This window comes from Micromys minutus (assembly GCF_963924665.1).
Source record: "Micromys minutus genome assembly, chromosome: X".
Classification (NCBI taxonomy): Eukaryota; Metazoa; Chordata; class Mammalia; order Rodentia; family Muridae; genus Micromys; species Micromys minutus.
Window position 1 is genome coordinate 19,375,229 of NC_137970.1, and position 27,707 is coordinate 19,402,935.

The window sequence follows — 27,707 nt, forward strand, 5'->3', positions numbered from 1 at the left end:
CTCTGGCATGTGTGCACATTTGATCAGGTGCGTGCTCACACAAGCCAGTTACAAAGCCAGGCAGTGGTGGTGCATACTTTTGATCCAAGCTTTTTGGGAGGCGGAGGCATGTGGCCTCCCAACTTCAAGGCCAGCCTGGTCTACAGAGTTCCAGGACAGTCAGAACTCTTTGGGGGGAAAAAGATAGTTACAGGAATAGCTGTGGAAACCATCAGATTCCTTCTGTATTTAACTCTGAAAATGGCATTAACCCAGGTCTATAAAGACAATCTGTTGTTACAATGTACGGTTGCCCTGGGCTGCTAGGATCATGACTTATTAATAAGGTGATAGAAGGGGCAGAATGGAAGAACGAAGAAAAGGGGCTGAAAAAGAAACGGAGAAGGGCAAGGTATAAAGGTGAGAGATAGAGAGGGAAATGAGGGAGGTAAACAAAGGAAAAGAGTCAAGAGGAAGATGGGGGATAATGGGGAAGGTGTCATAGAGGTAAGAAGCAGTGGGAATAGGAATTGGGGAGAAAGTGAAGTAGTAAGGAGGGAAAAGGACCCGGGCCCCTGTTGTTCACACAAGTATGATACCTTTCTCAGTACAGGATTCCAATTTTGAAGCTCTTAAGTGGATTGGGCTCAAGTTGGCTCTTGGATTTACAATGGCAGTCTTATTCTGCTTGGAGAAAGAAGAGAGAAGCAGACGATAGGGGCCGTATTTCAAAACACGGCTTTTCCCAACTCCTATCTCTGTTGTCTAGGGGTACCCTCATAAGTCCTTCACACTCCAATCTCACCTCACCTAAGCCCTCCCTTTGATCCCTCTTCCAGTCCAAATTGCCCATCCTTCCGAGGGCGCCTTCCCATTCCTGATGGAATCCTTGGCTGGCGTTTCCTCCCCTCCCCTCCCCTGGCTAGACTACAAACCACAGCCGAGCGTCTGTCTCCCACTCGCTCTGGCGGAACCTTGTAGTGACTTCTGCCTTTTTTCAGCAAGCGTGGGCTCAGGCCCCGTCTGCTTTCTCTAATTTCCCCCAAAATGATCAGTGTCCTAAGAACTAACGCTTTCCCCAACGTAGTTGGCGGCCGCCTCAACAGTTGTGGCGTAACTACAAAGGGGGGCGGGGCCTAAATGCCCAGCACGTGCTCCAGCTAGGCAACAAATCAACAAAAGCTGTATTTCAGGCGGAAGTGACCGCTTTTGGCCCCGGAAACAGGAAATCATGATTGGCTTGGACTTATTATCGCGAGGCTTACTGTACACCCGGCTTGCACTGCGCTATTTCCCGCGCGGGCTAACCTCGGTTGCCTGGAGTAAGGCGCGACCTCTTCTACGCTAGCGCCGCTGCCATGGGGTTTCTGAAACTGATTGAGATCGAGAACTTTAAATCGTACAAGGGTCGACAGATTATCGGACCATTTCAGAGATTCACCGCCATCATTGGACCCAATGGTTCTGGTGAGATTAAAACCGGCTGTGACTCCTACGTGCGTCCCGGTCCGGTCCCCCGGTACCCCTGTCGGTCCCCAGAATAGAACAACCTACCCCCCATGCAACCTGAGACATTGTGAACCCTAAAATGTTCCTTTATCCTCTTGGTGGGGCTTCGAGTCGAACTTGCTTTCCCTTTTGGCATACACTTAACTCGAGTCTCTTCCCAAATGTCAGTTGGCCGAGTTACGTGCAGGCCCCCGTCTGGCTGAATGGTATGTGCCAAACTGCGTTGCCCCGCCCATTACCCCTCCCGCCAAAAGAGGCGTTCCTGGAACTTGCTGCCAGTTGTTTGGCCCGCGGCTTTCTTCCGGTCTGTATTGTTCCACCTTCCTAATCTTGTTTGACACATTGGGGAGAATTTGGGAACCGTAACTCTGCATAGGTGTCTGGTCCCAAGTAGTATAAGTATACTGTGCGCTTTTCTCAGCCCTCCCCGCCCCCGCGCCTCGCATTGGAATGCTCCGATCCCCCCCCCCCTTCGGCTGGGGCACTTTTGAATTTTAGACCCAGCGTTCTGTTCAACAGCGTGGAATTGCGATACCCCCCTCCCGCATGGCCCCTACACGCTTAAAAGAGTGTTGCCTTGATTTGCCTTTTCCTACCAGGAAACCGTAAATAACCCCGAACTTGTTCGCTTGCCAAATTGGTGGAATGTTTTGGGTTGTATCCGTTAAATTTGTGCGGGAGGGGTTGCGGGGGGAGCAAATCCGAGATCGCGGGAAACTTCCTCTAGAGAAGGAAGATAACGTATAAAATAAGACAGTACTTAGGCCGTTATAAATGTTTTGCAGAAAAGGGGTTAGGTTGGTACGTTAGATTGACCGTGGTAGTAAGACTACTTTTTCATACTTAATATTTCATATCGTGATTTTGCCGTATAGCTCATGAGTTCCTCTCACCGATATCTAAAAATGTTTATTATGAACCTTTGCTGTGTTCCTCCACTCCAGATATTCTAGTTTACTCATTTTCTAGTCTGCTAGGCCACCTTGAAGTAGCTCAATAGTGAAGGCCTTCACCGGACTCTTGCTTGCATTTTGTTCTCTGCCTAGAGCATTGTTTCCTAACACTGGCGCATCAACCACACACTTTTCCTGTGGGGTTGGTTCTGTGCATTGTAGAATGTTTAGCTGTATTCTTGGCTTCTACCCACTAAATGACAGAACCTCTGCTCTCCAGAAATGCCCATCAAAAGTGTGTTAAGTGCCAGAGTCCTTGAATGCGGGTTCGGGTGGTAATGACAGGTTACTTCCTTTCCCAAATGGTTTATAAGAACCACTGTCCTAGAAGGTTGATGCTTTGAGTTCCACTAAATTTCTTAGGATTTTGGTGGTGTGACTCTTGTAGAAAATGCTTGGTTGTACCACCTGTTGAAATTCAGTCCCCTCAGCATTGTTAGAATTAAAATCCAGCTGTTTAGAAAAGGTCCTTAGCCTGGATTCTTAGCCTCTCTATTCTTTTGTTTGGTTTGGCTTTTCCAGACAGGGTTTCTCTGTCTTGACTGTCCTGGAACTTCCTCTGTAGACCAAGGTGGCCTTGATCCCACAAAGATCCACTTGCCTCTGCCTCCCTAGTACTGGGATTAAAGGTCTGTGCCACCACAGTACCACCTTTTGTTTTTTGTTTTTGAGACAATATTTTATGGCCTCAATCTCTTAATCCTTTTGCCTTTACCTCCCAAGTGCTGGATTTACAACTGTGTTCTACCATACCTGCCTTCCGCCTGTGCATGCCCTTCAAAGCTTGGCGCTATGAAGCATTTCTTGACCTCTGATTCCCACTTTGTAAATTTATTTTCAGTCACACATTTATGGTGCATTTTTTCCATCTTCATCACTAGTGCATGAGTGTTCTCAAGATGCCATTCCTTGAGATGTTTTATTGGTACATAGTTCACACTTACATTTTCACATTGGATGATTGTTTTCAACACTGAATGACTGTATAAAAAGAGGCTTGCAGTTGTGAGGTATGATCCTTGAAAATCAAGGGAGAAGTCCCAAGGTTGGAAATTGGTGCTTGCAAGGATTTACTAGTTCTGCAGCAACTGGAGAGACAGTTAACTCTAGATTGAATAATGATGGATATGTCATTTATTGAGCACCAAGTAGATCTTGGTTTTTGTTGTTGTTCATTTGTTTGTTTTTAAGAGAGAATTTCATATCCCAGACTAGTTTCAAACTCTAGTTCAAGGATGACCTCCTGGTCTTCCTGCCACCATCTTCAGGGTGCTGGAATTACAATGTGTACTTTCGTACCTGGTTTACTTGAGAGTTCTTGTTTGAGCTAAAGGCCTGTGCGTGCCAGGCAAGCATACTCTCAGCTGGGTCAAGTCCCCAGCCCCACAAGGTTGTAGAAGAGTGAAGGACAGTGGGCAAGGATCTTGAAACCTGATGATACAGGGAGACTGTTTTGTTATTCTGTCAGTTGAAGTAAAGAACACGCTGACAAATTTAACTTAAGGAATGACTAGGTTTCTTCCTCTTTAAAGCAGAGGAAATACCTATTTCCTAAGGCTTTTAGATAAGCTAAATTGGGTAATTAATGTGAACTTGACTCACAAACTTGGCATGAATCATCTGAGGCAGTATTCTTAAGAAGGTAGCTGATTATGCATTGGTAATTTAGCAAGTATTAAAAAGTCCAGGGTGCTGTCAGACAAAAGACAAGGCTGAGGATATGGCTTTGTTTGTAAGGTGCGTTGCCACATGAGCATGAAGACCTGAGTTCGGATTCTTAGAACCCATTAGAAAAGCTGGGTGTGGTAGTATATACCCATAACCCAGCACTGGGGAGGTAGAGACAGGAGGATGCCTGGGACTTGCTGATTAGTCAATATAGCAGTTGGTGAGCTTCTAGGCCAACAGATCCTATCTCAAAAAATAAAGTGGGCAGTTATTTAAAAAGGTATTCAGCATCAACCTCTGGCCTGCACATACACACAAATTGGATATTTGAAAGACGCTGCATATGTTTAGTGTACCAATGGTATAATTTTGGTAACAGATTTTAAAAGTTGGAGAACCTGTACTTGCTAGTAGTGATGGCATACACCTATAATCTCAGTACTTGTGTGGCTGATGGAAGATTGCTGAGTTCCAGGCCAACCTGGACAGCATAGTGAGGAGCAAGGCTGCACAGCAGAACGCTCTATCACAAACTCAAAAACTTTAGTACTGCTTTTGTTATTCAAGTTTGTTTGCTTGGTAAATTTCTTTTCCTTTCATGTTTAATCAAGAGACTGGACAGTGTAACTTCAAAAAGTACAAAAAAGTTTTCCAAGAATGTGACTATACCAAATTTCCACTTTTTAATTATTTTAAAAATGACTCTGTCTGTGTGTGTCTGTATCAGAAGTTGGTGTTAGGTGTCTTTTTCTTTTTAAATAACTTTACCTTATTTGTTTATTTTGAGACAGTGTTTTTCTGTGTAGCCCTGGTTGTCTTAGAACTTACTCTGTAGACCAAGCTGGCCTCGAACTCAGAGTTCTGCCTGCCTCAGCCTCTTACGTGCTGGGACCAAAGGTGTGCACCATCAGTTTGGCAGTTCCAGTTTATTTTTTGAGACCAGCAATCCCAGGTGTACTCCTGTCTCCACTTCCCCAATGAACCACCACACCTCGATTTAAGTGGGTACTAGAGTCCAAACTCAGGTCCTCAAACTTGGTGCATGTATTGAGGTCAGAGAACAACTTTGCAGGAGCAAGTTCTCTCCCTCTTCTATGTGGATCCTAGGGATCAAACTTAGGTTATCAGGCTTGGTAGCAAGTGCCTTAATCTGCAGAGCTGTCTTACCAGTCTGTTCATAGGTTTTCTTATTCTTTTGTTTCTCCCCAAGTTTTTGTATTATCTGAGCTCTAGTATAGCCAGAACTATGTAGACTGTCTCTCTGTCTGTATGCCTCTCTTTTTCTTTCTCTCTCCTGTGTGTGTGTGTTTAACCATTTGAAAATAAATCAAAAACAACATTTTACTTTTAAGTGCTTCAGCATTCATATAAAATTATCTTTCTGTCTTACCACTATTAATTTTCTCTTGTCATCATTTAGCTAGTTTTTTTCAAGTGTCTATGCTTGCTCAGTTTATCTAATATATATTCAAGTTTCCTTAATTGCTTTGCAAAATATTCATGTTTTCTTGGGGAGGGGCATGGACCAGAGTCTAATCAGTTATGTTTTCAAGTTGCATGGGGTGCCATACACTTGTAATCTAGCAGTTGGAAGCAAGATGCTTGTGAATATGAAGCCAGTATGGGCTTTGTAGATATTTTTTCCTCCAAAAATAAATAACCTATAATAATATTTATGCTCTATTTGCATATATCTCTGTAATGTTTTATATTCATTTTAAACATTGCCTTTATTTAGCAATGGTATTGGAACCTAGGGTCTTGTGTGTGCTACTGAAGTTCTGCCTCTTAGCTAAACTCCTGGTACAGATAGTGAGGGTTTGTTTGTTTGTTTGTTTGTTTGTTTGTTTGTTTGTTTGTTTAAAGAGTAGGCCATTGGTATTGTAGAACATTTCGTAGTCTTGTTTTTAGCACATTGTAAAGCTCATTGTTAAGGGCAGCCTTGAGCTCTTTAAAGAAAAATTTAATGTGTTTGTGTCTTTTGCCTGCATGTATGTATGTCTGTGCACCATGTGCTTGCCTGGTAGTGATGGAGGCCTGAAGAGGATATCTTATACCTTGGAGTTTCAGACAGGTGTCTGTTACCATGTAGGTGCTAAGAACCCAACCTGGTACTCTGGAAGAGCAGCCAGTACTCTTACCCAGTTCCAATCTTGAACTCTTAATCCTTAATCCTCCTGTTTAGTCCCCGAGTGCAGGGTTAAGGTTAGGAGCATGCTGTCACACCGGTTTCCATAAAGTCTTTCCAGTCTTTTGAAGGGTTTTACCACTACACTCAGTCTCACAGTTTATTTTAAATCTTATATTGTATTGTTTACCAGGTTGGTTTATTTGCTGTATTTCCTGGGTTCTAATGGCTTACTTAGATTCAGGCTAAATATTTTTTGCAAGATAATTTCATAGTCAATTCTGTATGCTTCGTATTGTATTATAAGGAACATGCCCTTTTTTAAAAATGCATTGTGTTTACCAACTTAACTGTTTTAAGTGTACAGTTTTAATAGTGTTAAAGATATTCACATTTTTATGCAACAAATTTTTAGGCTCTTCTGTCTTGGAACACTGAAATTTTACAGTTACTTAAAAAGCAACGAATTTCCTTCTCTGTCTAGCTTGTTTTTTTTTTTTTTTTTTTTTTTTTTGAGTTTACAGAGTAAAACTATTTGTCAGTGTTGTAGAATAATCCATTCTATGAATACCTGTTTCTTTATATGGGGTTTTAGTTTCTGGCTACTATAAGGAATAACTGCAAAGAAACTATTTTTCTTAAGTCATTCACCCAGTTTTCTGACAATAGAGATTTTTTATTTTCTCTCTTCTGTTAGTCTGAGCTCTAAGTGATTGGAACTCTCCATATGTGTTCTTTATTTCTTTTCCCCTTCCCTTCTTCCTAATGTTCTCTCTTCTACTTTGTCTCCTTCTCCCTTAGGTAAGTCAAATCTCATGGATGCCATCAGCTTTGTGCTTGGTGAAAAAACCAGCAACCTGAGGGTAAAGACCCTTCGGGACCTGATACATGGAGCTCCTGTGGGCAAGCCAGCTGCCAACCGAGCCTTTGTCAGCATGGTCTACTCCGAGGAGGGTGCTGAGGACCGCACCTTTGCCCGAGTCATTGTAGGTGGGTGAGGCTGATCAGAAGGCTTCTTGGGTCCAAGGAAGCAGATAAACTAGATGTCAGGATAGGAGGAATACCTGTTTCTTGTTGACTCATTCATTGTCTTGTAGGGGGCTCTTCTGAGTACAAGATCAACAACAAAGTTGTCCAGCTACATGAATACAGTGAAGAGTTAGAGAAGTTGGGCATTCTCATCAAAGCTCGTAACTTCCTCGTCTTCCAGGTGAGATTATATTTATTCTTGCTCTGTAGTCCCTGGCTGCTCTGGAATTCACTATGTAGCTTAGGCTAGCCTTGAAGTCAGAAAAATCTGCCTGCCCCTGCTTCCTAAGTGATGGGGTTAAAGGTGTGCATTATCATCATGTTCAAATTACTTTTCTTTTTTCTTTTTAGAAAATTTAAAGGTTTTATTTACTGTTTGCATCATTTCCACAGTCCCTCTCCCCACTTCAAGTCCTGTATCTCCCTAACCACCTCCTCAGGAATTCATGACCTCTTCTCTCTATATTTTTTAAGATTTTTATTTTATATATCTGAGTTTTTTGCTTCTATGTATGTAATGGGCACCACATGAGTACCTGATACCAGGCCAGAAGGCAGTGTCAGACCCCCCAGAACTGGAGTTACAGATGGTTGTCAGCCACCATTTAAGTGATGGGAACTAAGTCAGAGACCTCTGAAAGCAGCCAGTGTTCTTAACCATTGAGCCATCTCTCCAGGCCCCATATTTGTTTTGTTTATTTACACGCACACCTCTGTTGAGTCTGGTTTAGAATTTGTCCTTATTATTTGTATGTGTTTAGGGCTGAGGTCTTTATGAGGGGTGGGGAGCAAATAGTTCAACCTCTCTTAGTAATCATCAGGGACCTTTTGAAAGTTTTCTCCATTCATATTGGTGTGTCCATTGGTGTAATCTTTACAAGTCTTGTGCTGGCAGCCATATTATTGAGAATTCTTGGGAACACCATCTTTGTACAGGCCAGAAGAAACTATTCTACAGCAGTTATCCTGGGCCTCGGGCTCCAATAATCTTTCTGTCCCTTCTCCTGAGAATATTCACTGAATATATTCACTGAATCATAGAAGTAGGGCTGTGTTACAGATGATGCATTTGGGGCTGGGCATTCTCATGTATCTTCCCTATTTTGACCAGTTGTGGATCTTTCTGCTGGAAAACAAAAAGAAGCTTCTTTGATGAGATATGAAACTTGTATTTATCTGTGGGTATGTGGAGGAATATTTAGAAGGGCGTTGGAAACTATGTTACTTCAGTAATATGATAGTAGTAGGTTATCTTCTGTGGACTTTTTTTTAAAGATAGGATATCATTGTGTAGCCCTGGCTGGCCAAATGTTCCTGATTCTGCCTCCTGAGTCCAGGAATTAAAGGCATGTGCCACCATGCCCAGACTGTGGGCATTTTGAAAATTGATTTTATGGGTATGAGTGTTTTAATTGTTTGTATGTATGTATGTATGTATGGGTACCAGTGCATGCAATATCCACTGAAGCCAGAAAAGGGTATAACATTCTCTAGGACTAGAGTTATGAGCTACCATGTAGGTGGTGGGAATTGAACCTTGATCCTCTGGAAAGAAGAGCTGCTAGTGCTCTTAACTGTTGAGGCCACCTATTTACCCCCCTTTGGGTGTTTGAAAATCATTATTGGCTATTTGCTGTTTGTTGCCTTTGCCTGTCCCAACTAGAACTGCTTTATCTCCAAGTTCGTGTGTCTCCTTAGACTAATGTTGCATATCCTTTAGTGGGCTTCCTAATTCCATTCTGGTCCCTTCCCATTTCTCCCCTTAGCTGGGTTAGTCTAATAGAGACACAAGTCTTTTTTTCCCTGTCTTTCCATAAAGCAGTTCAGTGATTCCTTCTTGTCTAAGGATGATTGTCCTTAAATTGTCAATCCTAGACCAGCAGTATTAACACCATTTGGGGATATGTTGCAAATGTGCATTCTTAGACCCCATTCCAGATTATGAGCTGAGGAGAGACTGAGGTGTGGAACAGTTTGTGTTATAATAAGCTCTTAACGCTATTGTGATGCTACTTGAGGTATTGTGATGCTACTTGAGGTTTGAAAACAGTTGACTTAGAATGAACAAGCAAATTTGCAAGCCTATTGTTCATAAAACACCGTCCAATTCAGTTCTTTCCTGCGTAGTAGCTTTGTCTGCTAGTAGTCTTTTTCTCAGTTTTGTACTCTAGCCCAATTAAACTGTGTGTAGTTCTCTTTGGCATGCAGGACTTTGCTTTTTAATTCCCTATATGTGGAATAACCTTTTCTGTCATTCTCTCTCTCTCTCTCTCTCTCTCTCTCTCTCTCTCTCTCTCTCACACACACACACACACACACACACACACACACACACTCTCTTACTCACTCACTCTTGAGGTGGTAAGGATTGAACCCAGTGTCTCTCATATGCTGTCCCCAGTCTGTTGTCCTCTTTTCTTGGTTAGTTTTTCCATATATCCCAAAATCAGCTGTTAACTGTGTAAAGCCTTTCTAAATAGAACTCCCTACCTAAGTTTCTTGCATCTCAAGCTTGAATTTTCTGGGCTGTTTTAGTGATTGCACACAATATGCCATTGTTACCTTTGTGTTTGTCTCTTTGTGCTCAGAGGCAGAGAATGTGCCATTAAAGCCCAGTATGGCTGACCTGATAGCAGAGGCCCATATTCCAACTAAAGCAAGAAGATTTTAAGTTCAAAATTTCCTTGGGCTACAGAGGAAGTTCAAGCCCGCATAGACAACTTAGTGAGATTCTCTCAAAATAAAAAAGCATGCCAAGGGGAGAGAATATAGCTCAGTGGCAGAGTACATACTGACTTTCAAGCCTCAGTATTTTGTCCCCACCCATAAAAAAGCCTTGAAGTGAGGGAAGGAGGATGTGTAAACTTTTGATGTGGGCAGGGTGAATTCAGCTAGTAGAAGTCTAAATGAGACAGTGTTTTGACCTTTATCAGGGTGCAGTGGAGTCTATTGCCATGAAGAACCCCAAGGAGAGGACCGCTCTATTTGAAGAAATTAGTCGTTCTGGGGAACTTGCACAGGAGTATGACAAGCGAAAGAAAGAAATGGTGAAGGCTGAAGAAGACACACAGTTTAATTATCATCGCAAGAAAAATATTGCAGCTGAACGCAAGGAGGCCAAACAAGAAAAGGAAGAGGTTGGTGGCCTGGCTGCCTCTTAGATCTGAGGGACGGAGATAAAGTCAGTGCCTTAATGATGTACCCTGTCCTGCTCTTGTTTGCTTAGGCGGACCGCTACCAGCGCCTGAAGGATGAGGTAGTGCGAGCACAAGTCCAGTTGCAGCTCTTTAAGCTCTACCACAATGAAGTGGAGATTGAGAAGCTCAACAAGGAACTGGCCTCGAAGAACAAGGAAATTGAGAAGGACAAGAAGCGGATGGACAAGGTAGAGGATGAGCTGAAGGAGAAGAAGAAAGAACTGGGCAAAATGATGCGGGAACAGCAGCAGATTGAAAAGGAGATCAAGTAAGAGGCATGCCCGGACCTGTAACTTGTAGAAAACTAAGCATCTGTTGCTGTTCTCTTGGGAATCCTCTGAGCCTACATCTACTAATTTGTTTATCAAGCTTGGGGCAGTAAGGTTGCTCAGCCTTGACATAGCTCATCTGGTAAAGCTGCTTGAAACCAAGCCTAGTGACTTGAGTTAAATTACTGGAACCCAATATGGATGAAAGAGAGATCTGAGTCCTACAAGTTGTCCTTCAATCTGCATACGCTAATTAGTATGTGTGTATGAACACACACACACTTGTGAGGGCAGGCATGTGCGAGCGTGTGCTCATGCATATGTAATACAAATAAAAAAACAACAACAAAAACCAGGCACTGAGTTGACAAGTTAGCAAGTTCAGCTATTGAATGACCAAGAGGGCTATCCTAGAAGAGAAGCTCTGTTTTTTTTAAGCTTAAAGGACAGGGATTTTAAGTGATTAGATCAGATGAGGGCAACTCAGTAAACATAGGGTATTTGAGGAGAGTTTTTAATGAATGACCTGTTTTGGGGTTTGCTTCAACGTTATGGGGCAGTGTTCAAACCTTTATTGGGGGTGCGATGGAGTCTCTTGCCATAAAGAACCCCAAAGAATTGGAGGGGTTGAAGAGGGTGATTATTTTGTCTTTTAGAGTGACTAGAATGCCAGGCTGTATATTCCAAGAAGTACTTGAACTGCGCCCCTCACTGTTTTTTGGGTTTTTGTTGTTGTTGTTGTTGTTGTTTGGGATCTTTTGTTTGTTTTTGAGAAACTATAGGGCATCAAGGTCCTTGTTCTTTAAAGTGTTTCCATGAGGTTGGCTAAAAATACATAGGTCTCTCTTTTAGGGTAAAAAGCCCAGGGCCCCTACCTTCTGCAGGGCTAACTGGTTGTCTTTCTTCTCTCGGGCAAAAGGGAAAAGGACTCAGAATTGAATCAGAAGAGGCCTCAGTACATCAAAGCAAAAGAGAATACATCCCACAAAATCAAGAAGCTTGAAGCAGCCAAGAAGTCTCTGCAAAATGCTCAGAAACATTATAAGAAACGTAAAGGTGACATGGATGAGCTGGAGAAGGAGATGCTGTCAGTGGAGAAGGCCCGACAAGAGTTTGAAGAACGGATGGAGGAAGAGAGTCAGAGTCAGGGCAGAGACTTGACCCTGGAGGAGAACCAAGTAAGTCTTGAAAGGGTACTGGCAAAGAGATCAGTGATTTAACATCAGCTCACTTAATAACTTGTCCTCTTTCTGTCTTAATAGGTAAAGAAATACCACCGATTGAAAGAAGAAGCAAGCAAGAGAGCAGCCACATTGGCTCAGGAGCTAGAGAAATTTAATCGAGACCAGAAAGCTGATCAGGACCGTCTAGATCTAGAAGAGCGGAAGAAAGTAGAGACAGAGGTAGGCAAAAATTAAAGGATGAGGTGTGGGAGTGTAGCTCAGCAGCAGCGTGTGCTTAGCATATTTACCCTGAATTCAATTCCCAGCATCAACCACAAGCAAAACGATCAGGGGTGATAATCCCTAAATAAGGACATAATGATAGTCTTAATAACAACAGAGATTTACGTGTATCAGGCAGCTACTATGTGCTAAACACCATGCTTTACATATATATTCACTTATTTATTTATGATTACTTTTAAGGGATGGTTACTATTATTCTCACTTTCAAAACGAGGAAACTGTATCACAGTGGTGAGGTAATCTGGGGTTTAATAGTAATCCCATAATTACTCAGCTGCCGGTTTAGGATGAACCTGGGCAGTCTGTCTCTAAAGCTCACACACTATTAGCAAATATACTTCACTTACCACCATTCTAATATTAGTATTAATGTGTACCCTGTATTAAGTATTTACTACATCTTACAGATGAGACAGCAAGGCCAGAGAAGTCTGTGAAGCATTACTTTGCTTGGGTTTGAACCTTAGATTACTGAGGAACCCTGACCTGGGTACAGTACCTTTTGGAGTCCTTAGAAGCCCTCATCTAGCAGTGGACTGGACTTTGTATTTCTGCTCTTTGGTAGGCCTCCTGCATTAGATCATGACAGATTATGTTGGACTGTTGGAATTTTGGATGTGTGGGGTCAATAGGGGTGTAAGCCAAGACCACATGGGCTTGGGTTAACTGGTTCAGTCTCTAATAGTGGGATGCATTTATTATCTAGGCCAAGATCAAGCAAAAACTGCGGGAGATTGAAGAGAATCAGAAACGGATCGAGAAGCTAGAGGAATATATTACCACTAGCAAGTATGTGGCTCTGCAACCCTTTCTTCACACTCTACATTCTTTCCTGCTTATCCTGCCCTTCTTCAGGCAGGTCTACCAGAGTCCTTTAGTCACAAGTATTATCTTACCAGCCAGGTTAACGCCTCTGTTTCTTTATTTTGTAGGCAGTCTCTAGAGGAGCAGAAGAAGCTAGAGGGAGAATTGACAGAAGAAGTAGAGATGGCCAAGCGTCGTATTGATGAGATCAATAAAGAGCTGAACCAGGTGATGGAGCAATTGGGGGATGCGCGAATTGACCGGCAAGAGAGTAGCCGCCAGCAGCGAAAGGCAGAAATCATGGAAAGCATCAAGCGTCTCTACCCTGGTTCTGTGGTAAGACTCAGGGGGAGGGATTCTTTCTGAGTATGTATTCAGACTTACTATTGACCTTCTGTGTTCTGTGAAAGATTTTCTATGGGGACACATGAGACACACATACTCAACTCAGAAAGGGAACCCACAACAGAGCAAAGTAATGGTTGCCACAAAGTCCAGTATAATGAACCAATGAGTTTTTACTAGCATTACTAACAAGAGTATGAGTGAGAGATTATTTAAAAGAGCAGGAATGACCTAAAAAAAAAGGTAGTTGTATCACCAAAAAGCCCACTCCAATAGCAGGTGACAGCTCACAGAAGCAACATCGCTGAAGCTCTTGGCACAGTTTTCAGTCAGCTCAGCAGTTAAGAATCTCCTATTTCTGTAGCTGTCTGTCAGAGACTCCGCCCCCTGTAGATGTTTCCTTCTGTAAAGCCGAGGCACACCTTCTAGAAACTTTAAATTTCCACTTTCCCAGACAGAAACTAAAGTGCCTACATCCTGAGTCTTATGAGCCTCCTCCTCCCTTCTGGAGGGAATGCCAGTTGGGAGGAGACTGCTATAGAACACTCTGTAAAGACAGAATAGCTATCCCTACTTTTATATCAGGGAAAATGGAAACTCAGACAGACATAGCTTGGGCTGAAGAGATGGCTCAGAGTTAAGAGCACTGTCTACTCTTCACTAGGACCTGAGTTTGGTTCCCAACGCCCACATGTTGACTCACGGTGTCTTGAGTTCAGTTTTAGGGAATTTGGTACCCTCTTCTGGCCTGTGTGGAGACAAATCACATATAGGTATACATGTAGACAAAGCACACATACATATAAAATAAAAATAAATTATAAAAAGAAAAGAAGCTTGTGAGAGAACTGCTGTTCATGCTCAGTTTGTCCTGATTTTGTTTTCAGATTACAGTTTTATTTATTGGGAGCTATAGAGATGGCTCAGTGATTAAGAACACCCATAACAGTTGGCTTACAACTGCCTGTAACTACAGCTCCAGGGGATCTGACACCCCCAGTCTATGAGGGCATGTGCACGTATACACAGGCAGACATACACTTAGACATAATTTTAAAAATGTGTATGTGTGTATTTGTGAGTACATGTAGCACAGTAAGAATGGAGCTTGGAGAATAACCCAAGGGTTCAGTTTTTGTTATCAAGCTTATTTGAAACAAGAGTCCCATGTTGGTTTTTTACTTTTTTTCTTCATGTATGTGCACCACATGCATGCCTGGTACCTGTGGAGTTCAGAAGTCATCAGATCTTAGAGTTATGGATGATTGTAAGCCACCACGTGGGTAGTGGAAGTGCTCTTAACAACTGAGAAATCTCTCCAGACCCTCATGTTTTTTTTTTTTCCTGCTATGTATGCTAGGGTAGGTGGCCCACAAACTTCCTGGGATTTTCTTGCCTCCACTTACCATCTCCCCAAAGGAACCAGTTGGATTACAAACAATGTATGCTACCCTGTTCATGGATTATATCAGTTCTAGGGATTTACACCCGAGCCCTAACTCCCACATGGCTCAGTCATGTGTTCTTTTAATTGCAATTGCATCTTCCTGATGGGTTTGTCATGTTATATCCATTCCTCTTTGGGGAATGGGAAGGACAAAGAAGGTTTTGGAGGGGGAATTGATAGGCTAGGAATTGTTCTTTAAAAAGGTAGCTTTCTGAATTGGCTATTAGGGGACCCCTGGACTTTCAGAACTTTAGATTTTTTTCACTTAGTTCTGAGTTGTCAGGTGCCCTGAATTGTTATCCTTCTGTTTCTGAGTTCAACTTAGTTTGGTTCTATAAATACACACTAATCACTCCTGTAAGTACCTTTGAAGAGATTACTCTTTTTCCCCTAAGGGTTTCTCTGTGTAGCTTTGGAACTGTGTTGTCTTGGAACTTGATCTGTAGACCAGGCTGGCCTGGAACTCATAGAAATCCACCTGCCTCTGCATCCTGAGTGCTAGGATGAAAGGCGTGTGCCATCACTGCCTCACTGAAGTGATTACTCTTTTCCTCAGTTCTTGAGGAACCATGCTTGATTTTAAGGGTGGAATAAGGGATCTAGTAAAAGTGCCTACTTTATTGGGTGCTTGTCAGAATTTGAGGTAATGCATATAAGATATCTTTCAGTGCTTGCTAGGTAATGGTCTAGGAAGTGATTAAAGACATTTTGAAAAAATGATTATAGATTCAGATGGGACTGCCTGAAACTGTCACTGGCTCTGGAGCAAGAGTAGGCTTTTTATATATAGTATGAGGTCTGCTCTGTGAGATGGAATAAAACCAAAGTGTTCTTTCTACTCTCACACACAGCCAATAAATACATTTCATTTCTAATACCAGATGTGTGTGTATGTATGTACATGCGTGTGTACAAGAGTTCCCCATGCACCAAAAGTTCTTTCTCTAATAGATACCAGCTGTGTGTCCTATAATATAATTCTGACACTGTCCAAAAATAGCATCAAAAAAAATATCTCAGTCTCATAAGACTACCTTTCACTTCAGATTACAATTGGAAACCTAGGCTGTGAACTGTGGTTTTGACCATCCTCCTGAATGATTGGTTAATTTGTTAGTTTCTCATGGAAATCAGGGAACACATTTATCATGTGTGTCTATGTGTCTGTATCTGTCTATGTCTGTCTATGTCTGTCTGTCCCTAACAGCACATATGTAAAGATCAGAGGAAAACTTGCAGAAGTCAGTTCTCTCCTTCCACAATGTGTGTTCTAGGAATATAAGTTTCCTTACTTACCAAGCCTCCTCCTGAGTTATATCTAAAAGCTCCTTCAACACAGAATACTTTTTCGTACCTTCATACCTTCTTCCTTCCCTCCCTTCCCTTCCCTTTCTTCCCTTTTCCTTTTCTTTCCAGACAAGGTCCTTAGACTATATAATCCTGGCTGGCCTAGAACTCACTGTGTAGACCAAACTGTCCTTGAACTCAAAAAGATCTGCCTGCCTGAGTCCCAGGAATAAAGGTTTGGATGACCATACCCTGCACAAACATAGAACTTTGAACATTTTTGATTGGTTTTGTTATCTTTGTAGATTTATTTTAATTTTAGAGGTGGGGGTGATTGCGTCTGTTTTTGTTTGTGGGTATATATTTGTGAGTGACGGACGGTACCCGAAGAGGTAAAAAGGAGGTGGGTATCAGATCCTTTGGAGCAGGAGTTATATGTGGTTATGAGCCACTTGACAAGAATGCTTAGAACTGAACTCAGGTCCTCTGCAAGAGCAGTAAGTGCTCTTTAACAGCTGAGTCACTTATACATGTTGTAGTAAATATTAAAAGGATCTTTTAACCTTTTATTGGCCCCTGCGGTCTCACTCCACGGACGCCGCTCTAGTGTAGAGCCAAGTGCATGGACTCTGCCATTTGGTCCGCAAGCCGCCCTCTCACGTGGTTTCCTTCCCAGGCGGTTCACTCTGCCTGCCCTGTTGCTTCTGTCTTCGGTGGATATGACTGCCCTGGCATTTTCCTTTTCTCCACCGCCTGGCACAAACATGACTCCAAAGCCCAGTAGCTTATCAAGCAGGTTTATGTATTAAATTCTCAATCCACAAACACTCTACACAATAAGCTTACATCCAATGGACAAAGATACAAACTACCCTTCTATATGAGATAAAATGACCTACATCAACCCTTCAAAATACTCATATCTACCTATCGTTAATTAAGACCACTTGGGTCTAGATCATCCTTCTCCAGCTTCATCTTGATTCCTCTGGGAATCTCTTTCTCCTCCTCTTTGTTTTCCTAGCCTCCCCCCCCCCCCTGCCTACCTCTCCACTGTCCAATCATGTTTTACCTTAAACATCAACCCATATATACAGCCCTGAGCTTTTGAGTTTTTATGGAGTGTTTGCTTTATAGGCATGATAGGTTAAATCAGGATAGATTAAATAATTGCCTATTGCTGATCAACTCAGCTTTTAGTTGTCTTTTCTTTTTAGGTATGGGGCAGGTGACTAGAATGCCCAATCTTCTAATCCTGCCTTGGTCTCTATAATGACTAGCTCTCATGAAAGTTACCTAGGAGTAGTCAGGGATCAGTTAACTCATTATGACTTTAGTTTATGCAACTATATATCAGGAATCATAGTCTAAGCTAAATGTATATTTTATAATTCCATAGCCCTCCCTTGGTCTTTGAATACAGAACTTACATCAAAACAACCATAAGTCAGAAAATACTGGCATATTACTATAATCTCATTTAGTTATGTTAATGAGTAACCATTCTAAAGCTAGGTACTTTGGTATATGCCTTTAATATCAGCAGTTAGAAGGTAGAGGCAGGAAGATCATGAATTTGAAGTTAACCTGAGTTACATAGAGAGATCTAGGTTAGTCTCACATAAATAATGAGACCATGCTTCAAAAACAGAAAAATTGAAATCCAGAAGTACTTTTTGGGGGAGGCTGTTATGGCTTTTAGCTTTTCAGTCAATCTTGCCTAATTCCAAAAGCAGTAGTCATCTTAGAAAGCTTTTATAAGCTTCTGATGTAATTGAACACAGAAACAATGTGATTTCTTTCTTTGACCTTCTTCTGAGGTGCTAGTTGGGTCTTCCATCTTGTAACATGTTTATTCAGTCTTTAATCTTCCTCTTAACCAAACTTCTGGCTTTCGAAGGAATATTAGGATTGACTACTTTACTAGCCTAAATTGCTTGTAGCCATACAAGTCTAACAAGTGCCTCCCCTCAGTCCGTTCCCATTCCCATCTTAGTGGTTGGGTGCATTCATTGTTCCTTATACGGATTTTTATTTTGCCCTTCTTTGTGAACTAGTAATTTGGATTCCTAAACCTTATGCTTCAGTTTCCCTTCTTCCTTTATATTCAGTATGGCCGCCTCATTGACCTCTGCCAGCCTACACAAAAGAAGTATCAGATTGCTGTGACCAAGGTTTTAGGAAAGAACATGGATGCTATTATTGTAGATTCAGAGAAGACAGGTCGGGATTGTATTCAATATATCAAGGAACAACGTGGAGAACCTGAGACCTTCTTGCCTCTTGACTACCTGGAGGTAAGGTTTGTCAAGGGGTTTGGGGTCAAGGCAGTGTTGTGGGCCCCTCACCTTGGCTTTATGTATTCTGTTGCTTCATGACATTCTTCTCTTCACACAGGTGAAACCTACTGATGAGAAACTCCGGGAGCTGAAGGGGGCCAAGCTAGTGATTGATGTGATTCGCTATGAACCACCTCACATCAAAAAAGCTCTGCAGTATGCTTGTGGCAATGCCCTTGTTTGTGACAATGTGGAGGATGCAAGACGAATTGCCTTTGGAGGTCACCAACGCCACAAGGTTTGTCCCCCCAACCCCGTTCTCAGGTTGGAGCTGGATAGGCTCAGTATTGGAATTTTCTATGTTCACCTCTACTTTTTCCCTGATGTGCATAGACAGTGGCATTGGATGGCACCCTGTTCCAGAAGTCAGGAGTTATCTCTGGTGGAGCCAGTGATCTCAAGGCAAAGGCACGGCGCTGGGATGAGAAAGCAGTAGACAAACTGAAAGAAAAAAAAGAACGTTTGACAGAGGAGCTGAAAGTAAGGCACAAGTAACACTGATCCTTAGAAGTAGGGTTCCTGAGCTCAGGTTGGTCACTTAGCACATGGTCCCTTTTTTCTTTTTCTCTTTAGGAGCAGATGAAGGCAAAACGGAAAGAGGCAGAACTGCGTCAGGTGCAGTCTCAGGCTCATGGGCTACAAATGCGGCTGAAGTACTCACAGAGTGACCTAGAACAGACTAAGACAAGGCATCTTGCCCTGAATCTCCAGGTAGGGCCTGGCCTTGTCCTCCCAGGCCATCCTAGGTTGCAGTGGGACTGGGGAAGTATCCACTTTCCTTCCATTCTGTTCAGGATAGCATAGCATAGAGTCAGGCACTAAGATGGGATGGTGGTGTCCAAATCTGTCGTCTATATTGATTCCACTGAACAACTTACTTAACTTTCTATTGTCAGTTTTCTCCTCTTGACCTACCAAATGGAAATCATTATCTGTTTTGTGTGGTTATTGCAAAGATGGAATGAGTTAATACCTGTGAAGTTCTTAGAACAGTTGACATTAAGTAAATGTTATAGGTACTGTTATAACACAGTTATAGTTAATAAAATAAATATTGGGACTTCTAAAAGTCAATTGAGAGTGAACAACAGGACCAGTGTAGTGGCATATGCCTATGTTTCCAGTGCATTGGAGAAAATTGGAGAATTCAAGGCCATCCTGAGCTATATAGTGGATTACGTCTCATGGGAAACACACACACACATACACAAAACGAACTATAGGCATTTCACTGTCTGAACTGGAATACTGTTACCAAACAGTATAGCTTACTCAAACAAGAATTGTTACATAATACCTAGACTTACCTTCTGAAAAACAGTCCAACTTCTAAAACATATTTGGCCCAGGGGTTATCAAGGGATTAATGGACCTATAACTCTTTATGTTTACCATACACCCATCCTTATAGATTAAAGGTGACACAGCTGGAAAAGGGGGAAAACATGATAGTTCTAACAAGAGATTTTGGAGATGTGACTGGGCATTGGTACATTAGGCTTTCTCAGTGTTTGCTGACAGTGGGGCTGGTATTGGAAAGGGAATTCTTTTTCTCCACAAAGCTTAGTCTCTTGCTTTTCAACCTATTGACTGTAGGAAAAGTCTAAGCTGGAGAGTGAACTAGCCAACTTCGGGCCTCGAATTAATGATATCAAGAGAATCATACAGAGCCGAGAGAGAGAAATGAAAGACTTGAAGGAGAAGATGAACCAGGTTGGTAGGTGGTGGGCATGCCAGCATGTGTACTAGGACAAGACTAGATTTGGGAGTAGGACTTTAGCCAGGAATGCCTCTGCCCTCCCCGACTTCCCTCAGGTAGAAGATGAGGTGTTTGAAGAGTTTTGTCGGGAGATTGGCGTGCGTAACATCCGAGAATTTGAGGAAGAGAAAGTGAAGCGTCAGAATGAAATTGCCAAGAAACGGTGAGTGAAAATGTTTTTATAAGATAATGGAATATATGCGTGCTCTCTGCTATCCTTGGTGGTCATGTGTGTCCTAGGGCAGCAACCAGTTCTTAGGACCATACAAACTTATTGTAGGGGGCCTGAAAGAATACAGAGATCTTGAATAATAGTTTTTATATGATGAGACACTGGTGCCTATCTTGTGGCATTATGGAGAGAATTACATGAAATAATCTTTGTGGGTTATTCAGCATAATGAATAGCACCTACCAAGAACAATAAACATTACCTTTTGTTTTCCTATTGTCCTTATGTGTTGGGGTTAGGAATGAAAAGAAGTTCTAGACTGGAGAAGTGACCAGAAAAGAAACAAGTGTCTCCTTTGTTGTATTATATATTATACTGTACTAGATTTAACTTTCATTTTTTAATGTGGAGTCTCCCCTTGCAGCACAGGCCTCCTCATTTTAGCTCATTCATGACATATGTGCACTTATCCTTTTATTAAATATATCTTTTTTGGTTTTTGTATTTTCAGATAGTCTTGCTATGGAACCCTGGTTGGTCTGGTACTTACTGTGTATGTAGCCTAGGCTGGCTTAGAACTCAGCAGTCCTCCTGCCTCAGCCTTTCAAATGCTGGGATCATAGACATGTGCTACCATGCTGCACTTTAGTGGGTTTTTTTATTATCTACTTTGTACTGTTTTTTTTTTTTTTTTTTTTTTTTTTTTTGCATATTGGAGGAGATAAGAGAGATGGAGGTAAGGCATAGGAACACAATATAGTCACCATTGAAGGAGGTCACCCTCTCAGCCCTGGGTCTCAGTTAAGAGGCAGACAAATAGTGACATATACCTGTAATCCCAATTACTAAGGATTTCAAGTTCAAGGTTAGCCTTGCAACTTAATAAGACCCTGCCTCAGAATACAGTAAAAGAGAAAGAGTGTTTGAAGTGTTGTTTGATGGGAGAACACTTGTCTTTAGATTAGCATATTTGAGGCCCTGAGCTTCGGCCCTTAGTACTACCCTGAGTTTGTAAATACCCATTGCTTTCCTACTGCAAGCTAGGCTCAAAGGGTATAAAATCAATCTGGTGCTGTGCGTTTCCCCAGGGAACTTACAGAGTTCTTGAGGAAAAAGTAGATGAATAATTTCAGGACAATATGATTGGCAAATTAAAAAAGAAATAGAGGAAAATTTCAAGAAGACCAATAAGAAACCTAGCAAAAAAATGGTCAAAGAAGAGTTTAAATCTCTATGAACTATAGAAATTGTTTGATTTCTTCATTAGAGAAGTATAATAATGTTGCAGTATTTGCTGAAAATAAAACATCTTTAGTATATGAAGTTAAATATGATAGAGACTATGAAGTACTGTGGAACAGTTCATACCACAGATCTATAGGCAGTAAGAGTAACATGATTACTTACACAACTGTTATGGATTGGAAAGATTAATGAGATAGACAACATGGTGCATTGTATAAATTTTAAACCAGTAACATTTCATTGTTTTTATTTTTCTTCAATCTTTTCTCATATATTATGTCCCGACTGCTGTTTTCCCTTCAGAAAGAGTAGGCCTCCCAAGGGTATCAGCCATGCATGGCATAGCAAGTTACAGCAAGACTAGTTACATCCCCTTATATCAAGGCTGGACAAGGCAACCCAGCAAGAGTAAAAGGTCCCAATATCAGGCAGAAGAGTCAGAGACAACCCCTACTAGCACTGTCAGGAGTTCCACAAGAACACCAAACGCACACAGACCATCACAAGCTTATTGGTTGTCTCTTTAGTCTCTGAGTACTTACCATCCTCACTCAGTCAACCCTTGTGGGCCATGTACTCGTGATGTCCTTGAGCCCTCTCGCTCCTACAGTTCTTCCTTCTTTTCTTCCTCAGGGTTCCCTGAGCTCTACCTAATGTTTGTCTGTGGGTCTCTGCATATGCTTCCTTCAATTGCTGGATGAAACTTCTCTGATAATGATTGGTCCAGGCTCAGGTCTCTGTGTATAGCAGAATATCATATCATTAGGAATCATCTTTTTTTTTTCTTTGCCAGTTGTGTTTGGTTTTGTCCTAGGTCTCTGAGTTATTCAGCCTGTGGTTCCTGGCCTTCCAAGTAGTGTCAGCAATGGGGCTCCATCTAGTATCATGGGCCTCAAATTGGACCAGTCATTGGTTGGCCATTCCCAAGTTCTCCAACATTACTCCTGGATATGTTGCAGGCAGAATGAGTTGTAGCTCAAAGGATTTTTGGCTGGGTTAATGTCCCAGTCCCACCCCTGGAAGTCTGGCCTGGTTCAAGTTTTGTATTTCCCATTACTAGGAATCTTACTAGGGTCACCCTCATGGATTCCAGGGAGTTTTGCATTGCATTAAGTTTCCTCATTACCCCGAACTGCCCCCACTCTCCCAATTCCAGTTGCTTCTTCCAGTACTCTCTCTATCCCCACACACCTTGAGTCCACCTGCAAAATCTATTCTATTTCCTCTTCCCTGGGAGATCCATGCATATCTGTCCCCCACCCCCTTGAGCTCTTGCTACTTAGCTTCTCTGGGTCTGTGGATTGTACTATGATTATCATTTACTTAACAGCTAATGCCCAGTTATCAGTAAGTACATACTATGTTTGTCTTTCTGGGTTTGGGTTACCCCATTAAGGATGTTTTTTTTTTCCTAGTTCCATTCATTTTCCTGCAAATTTCATGATTTTTTTTAAATAGCCAAGCAGTATTTCATTATGTAAATGTACCACATTTTCTTTATCCATTCTTTGGTTGAGGAGCATCTAATGTTTCCAGTTTCTGGCTATTATGAATAAAGCTGCTATGAACATAGATGAACAAGTGTCCTTGTGGTAAAATGGAGTATCATTTGGTGGGTATATACATAAGAGTAGAATAGCTGGGTCTTGAGGTAGAGCAAGTCTATTTTCTGAGAATCCGCAAAATTGATTTTCAAAGTGGTTGTACAAGTTTGCACTCCCACCAACAATGGAGGAGTGTTCTTGCTCTACATCGCTGCAGCATAAGCTGTCACTTGAAAAACAGTGACATTTTAAAGACTACTTTTTATTTCTGTTTGTGTGTGTGTGTGTGTGTGTGTAGGAGAATAGTGCCGTATGTGTGCTAGTGTCCACAAAAGCCAGAATATTGTCAGAACTGGCGTTAAAGGTGGTTGTAGAATACCTGGTTTGTGTTCTGAGAACCAAACTCAGATCTTCTGGAAGAGCAAAGTGCTTTTAACCACCGAGCCATCTCTCTAGCCCAGGATATGTATATTTACAAAGGAGATAATGGGGGTAGAGATCTAAGGTTGAATAAAGATAAGGAAAGGGTTTTGCCTAGAGATCAGTGACATTATCTGTTATCAACTGTAATATTGACTATTGCAACTCGTCTGAAATTGAAAAAGGAAGGAAACTCAACTATCAAAAAAGGCATTAAAAGAACAAGAAGTAATGAATAAGAGATCTAAAGAATGAGTAGGATTTAACCAGCCAAGCAGGGACAGAAAGAGTTCCAGCCAGTAAGAACAGCATGCTTAGAGGTGTGACAGAGTATGCCTTGTTCTGAATACTAAGTAGTTTTGAATGCCTGGAACATAAAAACAGGGTCAGGAGGAAAGCAGGGGAGGTGGAAAGGTCAGCAGGGGCTGGATCATGGAGGGAGGGCTTTATGAGTCATACTTAGGTTGGCCTAAACATTACATACTTCAGAATTGTAGAGTTAATTACATTCCATTTGGATTATAGTGACTAATAGGTTTAAGCTGCTAGCGTGACATCTGGCAGCATCTATCACAGTATATTGAGCATTGGTGGAACAGTTGGAAGCTAGCCCTGCTTGGCTGCTAGTGCCTATATGCTGTAATATACTTTGAGTTTCTGAAGAGGTAAGGGAAAGGGTAATAGCAGAACAGCAGAAATTCATTGTTTTCTTTATGTTCTTATACCACCAAATCTCTGCTTCTAAAGTATTGGGGCAGAACTTTAAGATGCTAGAAAGAACTGAAGCCCTTGGGTAAAAATGAGGTGGCCACAGCCAATATCCATCACATTGATGATGAAAGCTAAAATGTACCAAATGTTTTCTCTATACATATTATTAACTCAATAAGAAAAGCTACAGATGAGGAATCAGCAATACAGAGAATATAACTGAGATTACACTACTTCCAAGTTGAAGAATTGGGATATTAGCTATATTAGCCTATACTACAGTAATGACATAAGAAAGAGGCTAGGTTCTGGTGTTAGATTTTGATTCCAGTCTCAAGTGATATTTGCTAGCATTAGCTGTGTGGCCTCCAGCAAGGTTTTTTTTTTTTTAAAAAAAACCTCTTAGCATGTGTTTCCTGTGTAAAATATGGGTATTAATGTCTAGTTGTAGGATTGTTGAGTTGAAATCTGCAGAAAGTATACAGAAGCTTGATAAATGAGGCTGCTAACTGATGGTATCAGATAAACTTTTTTTTAAAATGTCCTCCTGGAAAATTGGGTAGGTACTGGAGTTTCCAGTATTTAGAGGTGGATAAACGGAACTTGGCTTAGAGTCCTCCATCTTATACTAGAGCTTCAGCTTCTGGGCACAATTTGGTGTCCATGTGAGTGGATGAGGCCATGTAACTTAGACTCAGCAGTAACCAGGAGGTCCTGAGTGCTAACTCTACTTCCCCTTCCTTTCCACAGCTTAGAATTTGAAAATCAGAAGACTCGATTGGGCATCCAGTTGGATTTTGAGAAGAATCAGTTGAAGGAGGACCAGGATAAAGTACACATGTGGGAACAGACAGTAAAAAAGGATGAAAATGAGATAGAAAAGCTTAAGAAGGTAAGGAAGGATAAAGGTAAAAGACAAAAAAACAGGAATAGATATTATGCACACAAATATAATACCCATCATTTATACACTTTTTATTTAAGGAAAACCACCAAGACCCTAATAGGGGAGGAGTGGTTAAGTGGCACAAACATTCCAAAAGATGGAAATAGCTCACAAGCATAAATATTTCCCAGGAATCAAAGAAATACAGATGAAAGCCACAACTGAGTATGCTTTATTTTCTGTCACTTAAAGATTTGTGGAATTTTGTTTGGGGATGGGTGTTGGTGAGTTCTGATTAGTAGTCTGGGTTGGGTATATATGCATATGAATGCAAGTGCCCATGAAGGCCAGAGGCCTTAGATACCCTGGAGCTGGAATTACAAGCAGGTGAGTTCTGGGAATCAAACTTGAGTACTCTGCAAGAGCAGTATGCCCTCTTAACTGCTGAGCCATCTCTCTTGCCCTACATTATCTAAAAGCTTATTTTATTTTACATGTGCATTTATGTTTCTCTGTGGCTTTATGTGCATGTATATTGGGGTATACTCGTGTGTGCTGGAATCCTCAGAAGACAAAGACATTGGATCCCCTTGGAACTAGAGTTACAGAAAGTTTTTGTTTTTTGTTTTGTTTTTGTTTTTGTTTGCCACCTGATATGGATGCTGAGAATTGAACTCTGGGTCTTCTTGAAGAGCAGTACATCCCCTTAACCACTGAGTCATCTTTCCAGCATCTCATTATCTAAAAATTAAAACAAAAACAAAATACTTCTTGGTACCTTATATGGTGCAGGAGACCAGTTATTCTTACATAACATTCCAACATCCATCAAAATGCTTCAGAATGTGTTTATGCCCTCTAGCTCAGTAATACCCGTGGAGGTAATCCAGAGTGCTGGCAAAGCCTTGTGCAAACACATTGATGTTTATTACCAACATTATTTATTGTTCCAAGTTGGAGACTATGCAGTGCCCCTTGCAAAGTAGGAATTTAGAAAATTATGCTGCATTCAGTACTTATATAATTTAGTGGTCTTTACACTTTAGTAACATACAGATCTCATTTAAAGCAAAGAAGTATTTTATTTTCTAAGATAGCCAGACCTGCTTATAATATGTTATTACTTTAATATAAAAATGAGTGTGCTGGGTATGTGGAACATGACTTTGACCCTAGGCAGAGGCAGGAGGATATCTGTGAGTTCAAAACCAACCTGGTGTATAGAGGGAGTTCCTAGACAGCTGGGGCTATATAGAGAGATCTGTCTCTAAAAATAAAAGGAAAAAATGTCTTTAACGCCTAGCCAAAAGCCAAGACAAACTTAATAATGAAATACTAACAGAATGAATAGAATTTGGACCTTTAAAAAAGGTAACTTGTATTTTTAATAGATGCTAGAGAAAAGTGATGTAGAGAACGTCAGTAACTGTTTCAGCCTTTAATCTGTTAGAAGCCTGTCCTGAAAACCTTGAGAAACTGAGGTGACTGATTATTTTTGTATTTTTGATCAACATATGTTCTCATCAACTGACTGAGTAAGCCATAGGATATTTTTGTTATATCATTATGTAGTATTTGATAAAAACAAGAGATTAGATCAGTATAGTTTAAATGTCTGGCTGGCAACCAGATCTCATCTCTTAATATTCATTTTTTTCTTAGCTCATCTACTTTTAAGCTTTTATAGCATTTTCCTTAAGTTCTTTTGATTCTCACTTAGCTGTTGTGATCTAATGACCTGAGTTTTTCCTATTGATATTGCCCACAGCCAACCTCTTTAGTGGCTGTGAGTGAACAGTATTTCATCATTTGCTCCATTCTCTTGAAGCACCATCTTTCTCAGACTTAGCCTGAAACATGTTGGTGGGATTTGAAGGATTTCTGGGAGCCTACAAAGAAGGTGAGGAACAGGAAGCAGCAGTGAAAGAACAGGCTGGCAAGTACTATTAGAGGCATCGCTCCAAGTGTCCTGACCCTAAATTCAGATTAGCCACATAAAATCAGTGCAACAGATGATGTTTTACTGACACACAGCCATTTCATGGTATGACTATGCTCGTGTCTCCTACAATCAGGCTGTTAAGCTTGCCTGTGTCACTGTGTTTTGCGTGTTGAATTTCCTTATATTCTTTCTCTTGAAATTACAGTGAAACCTTTATTGCTTATAGCATCCTTTCTGAGGTGTTTTGGTTCTCTTGGTTTGAACATATCCCTTGGCTTTTGTATCAGCTTGTATTTGCTGCTTGTGTACTTCCTTCATTAACCCTTAGTGATCTCGTATAGTGTTACTGGAATCTTATATACACTTGCAAAATAGGTAGTAAAATAGTGGAACAGGACTTATATTTCCTTTAGGATGTTCTAAGATAGCATATTTATATGACTATTTATTTATTTAATTTTATACTCCAGATTTCATTCCCTTCCTGGTCCACCCTCTGACTGTTCCACATCCCATAACTTTCCCCCACTCCCCCCTGCTCCACACAGATGTACCCACCCCACCAGACCTTTAAACTCCCTGGAGTCTCCAGTCTCTTGAGGGTT

At 41.3% G+C, this 27,707-nt stretch overlaps 1 protein-coding gene across 1 annotated transcript in view; it reads left to right on the top strand.

Annotated features, from left to right (window-relative positions):
- Positions 1–1,292: 1,292 nt before the first annotated feature.
- Positions 1,293–27,707, top strand: part of SMC1A (structural maintenance of chromosomes 1A) — a 40,306-nt gene continuing 13,891 nt past the window's right edge. Inside the window, exons 1-16 of the mRNA XM_080910356.1 lie at positions 1,293–1,446; positions 7,039–7,227; positions 7,335–7,447; positions 10,200–10,403; positions 10,493–10,731; positions 11,652–11,910; positions 11,995–12,135; positions 12,908–12,990; positions 13,134–13,341; positions 18,196–18,381; positions 18,482–18,661; positions 18,757–18,903; positions 18,997–19,134; positions 20,020–20,136; positions 20,239–20,345; positions 25,025–25,166. Coding sequence (XP_080766482.1) covers positions 1,338–1,446; positions 7,039–7,227; positions 7,335–7,447; positions 10,200–10,403; positions 10,493–10,731; positions 11,652–11,910; positions 11,995–12,135; positions 12,908–12,990; positions 13,134–13,341; positions 18,196–18,381; positions 18,482–18,661; positions 18,757–18,903; positions 18,997–19,134; positions 20,020–20,136; positions 20,239–20,345; positions 25,025–25,166 — 2,562 coding nt within the window. The 5' untranslated portion in view covers positions 1,293–1,337. The remainder of the gene's footprint in view (positions 1,447–7,038; positions 7,228–7,334; positions 7,448–10,199; positions 10,404–10,492; positions 10,732–11,651; positions 11,911–11,994; positions 12,136–12,907; positions 12,991–13,133; positions 13,342–18,195; positions 18,382–18,481; positions 18,662–18,756; positions 18,904–18,996; positions 19,135–20,019; positions 20,137–20,238; positions 20,346–25,024; positions 25,167–27,707) is intronic.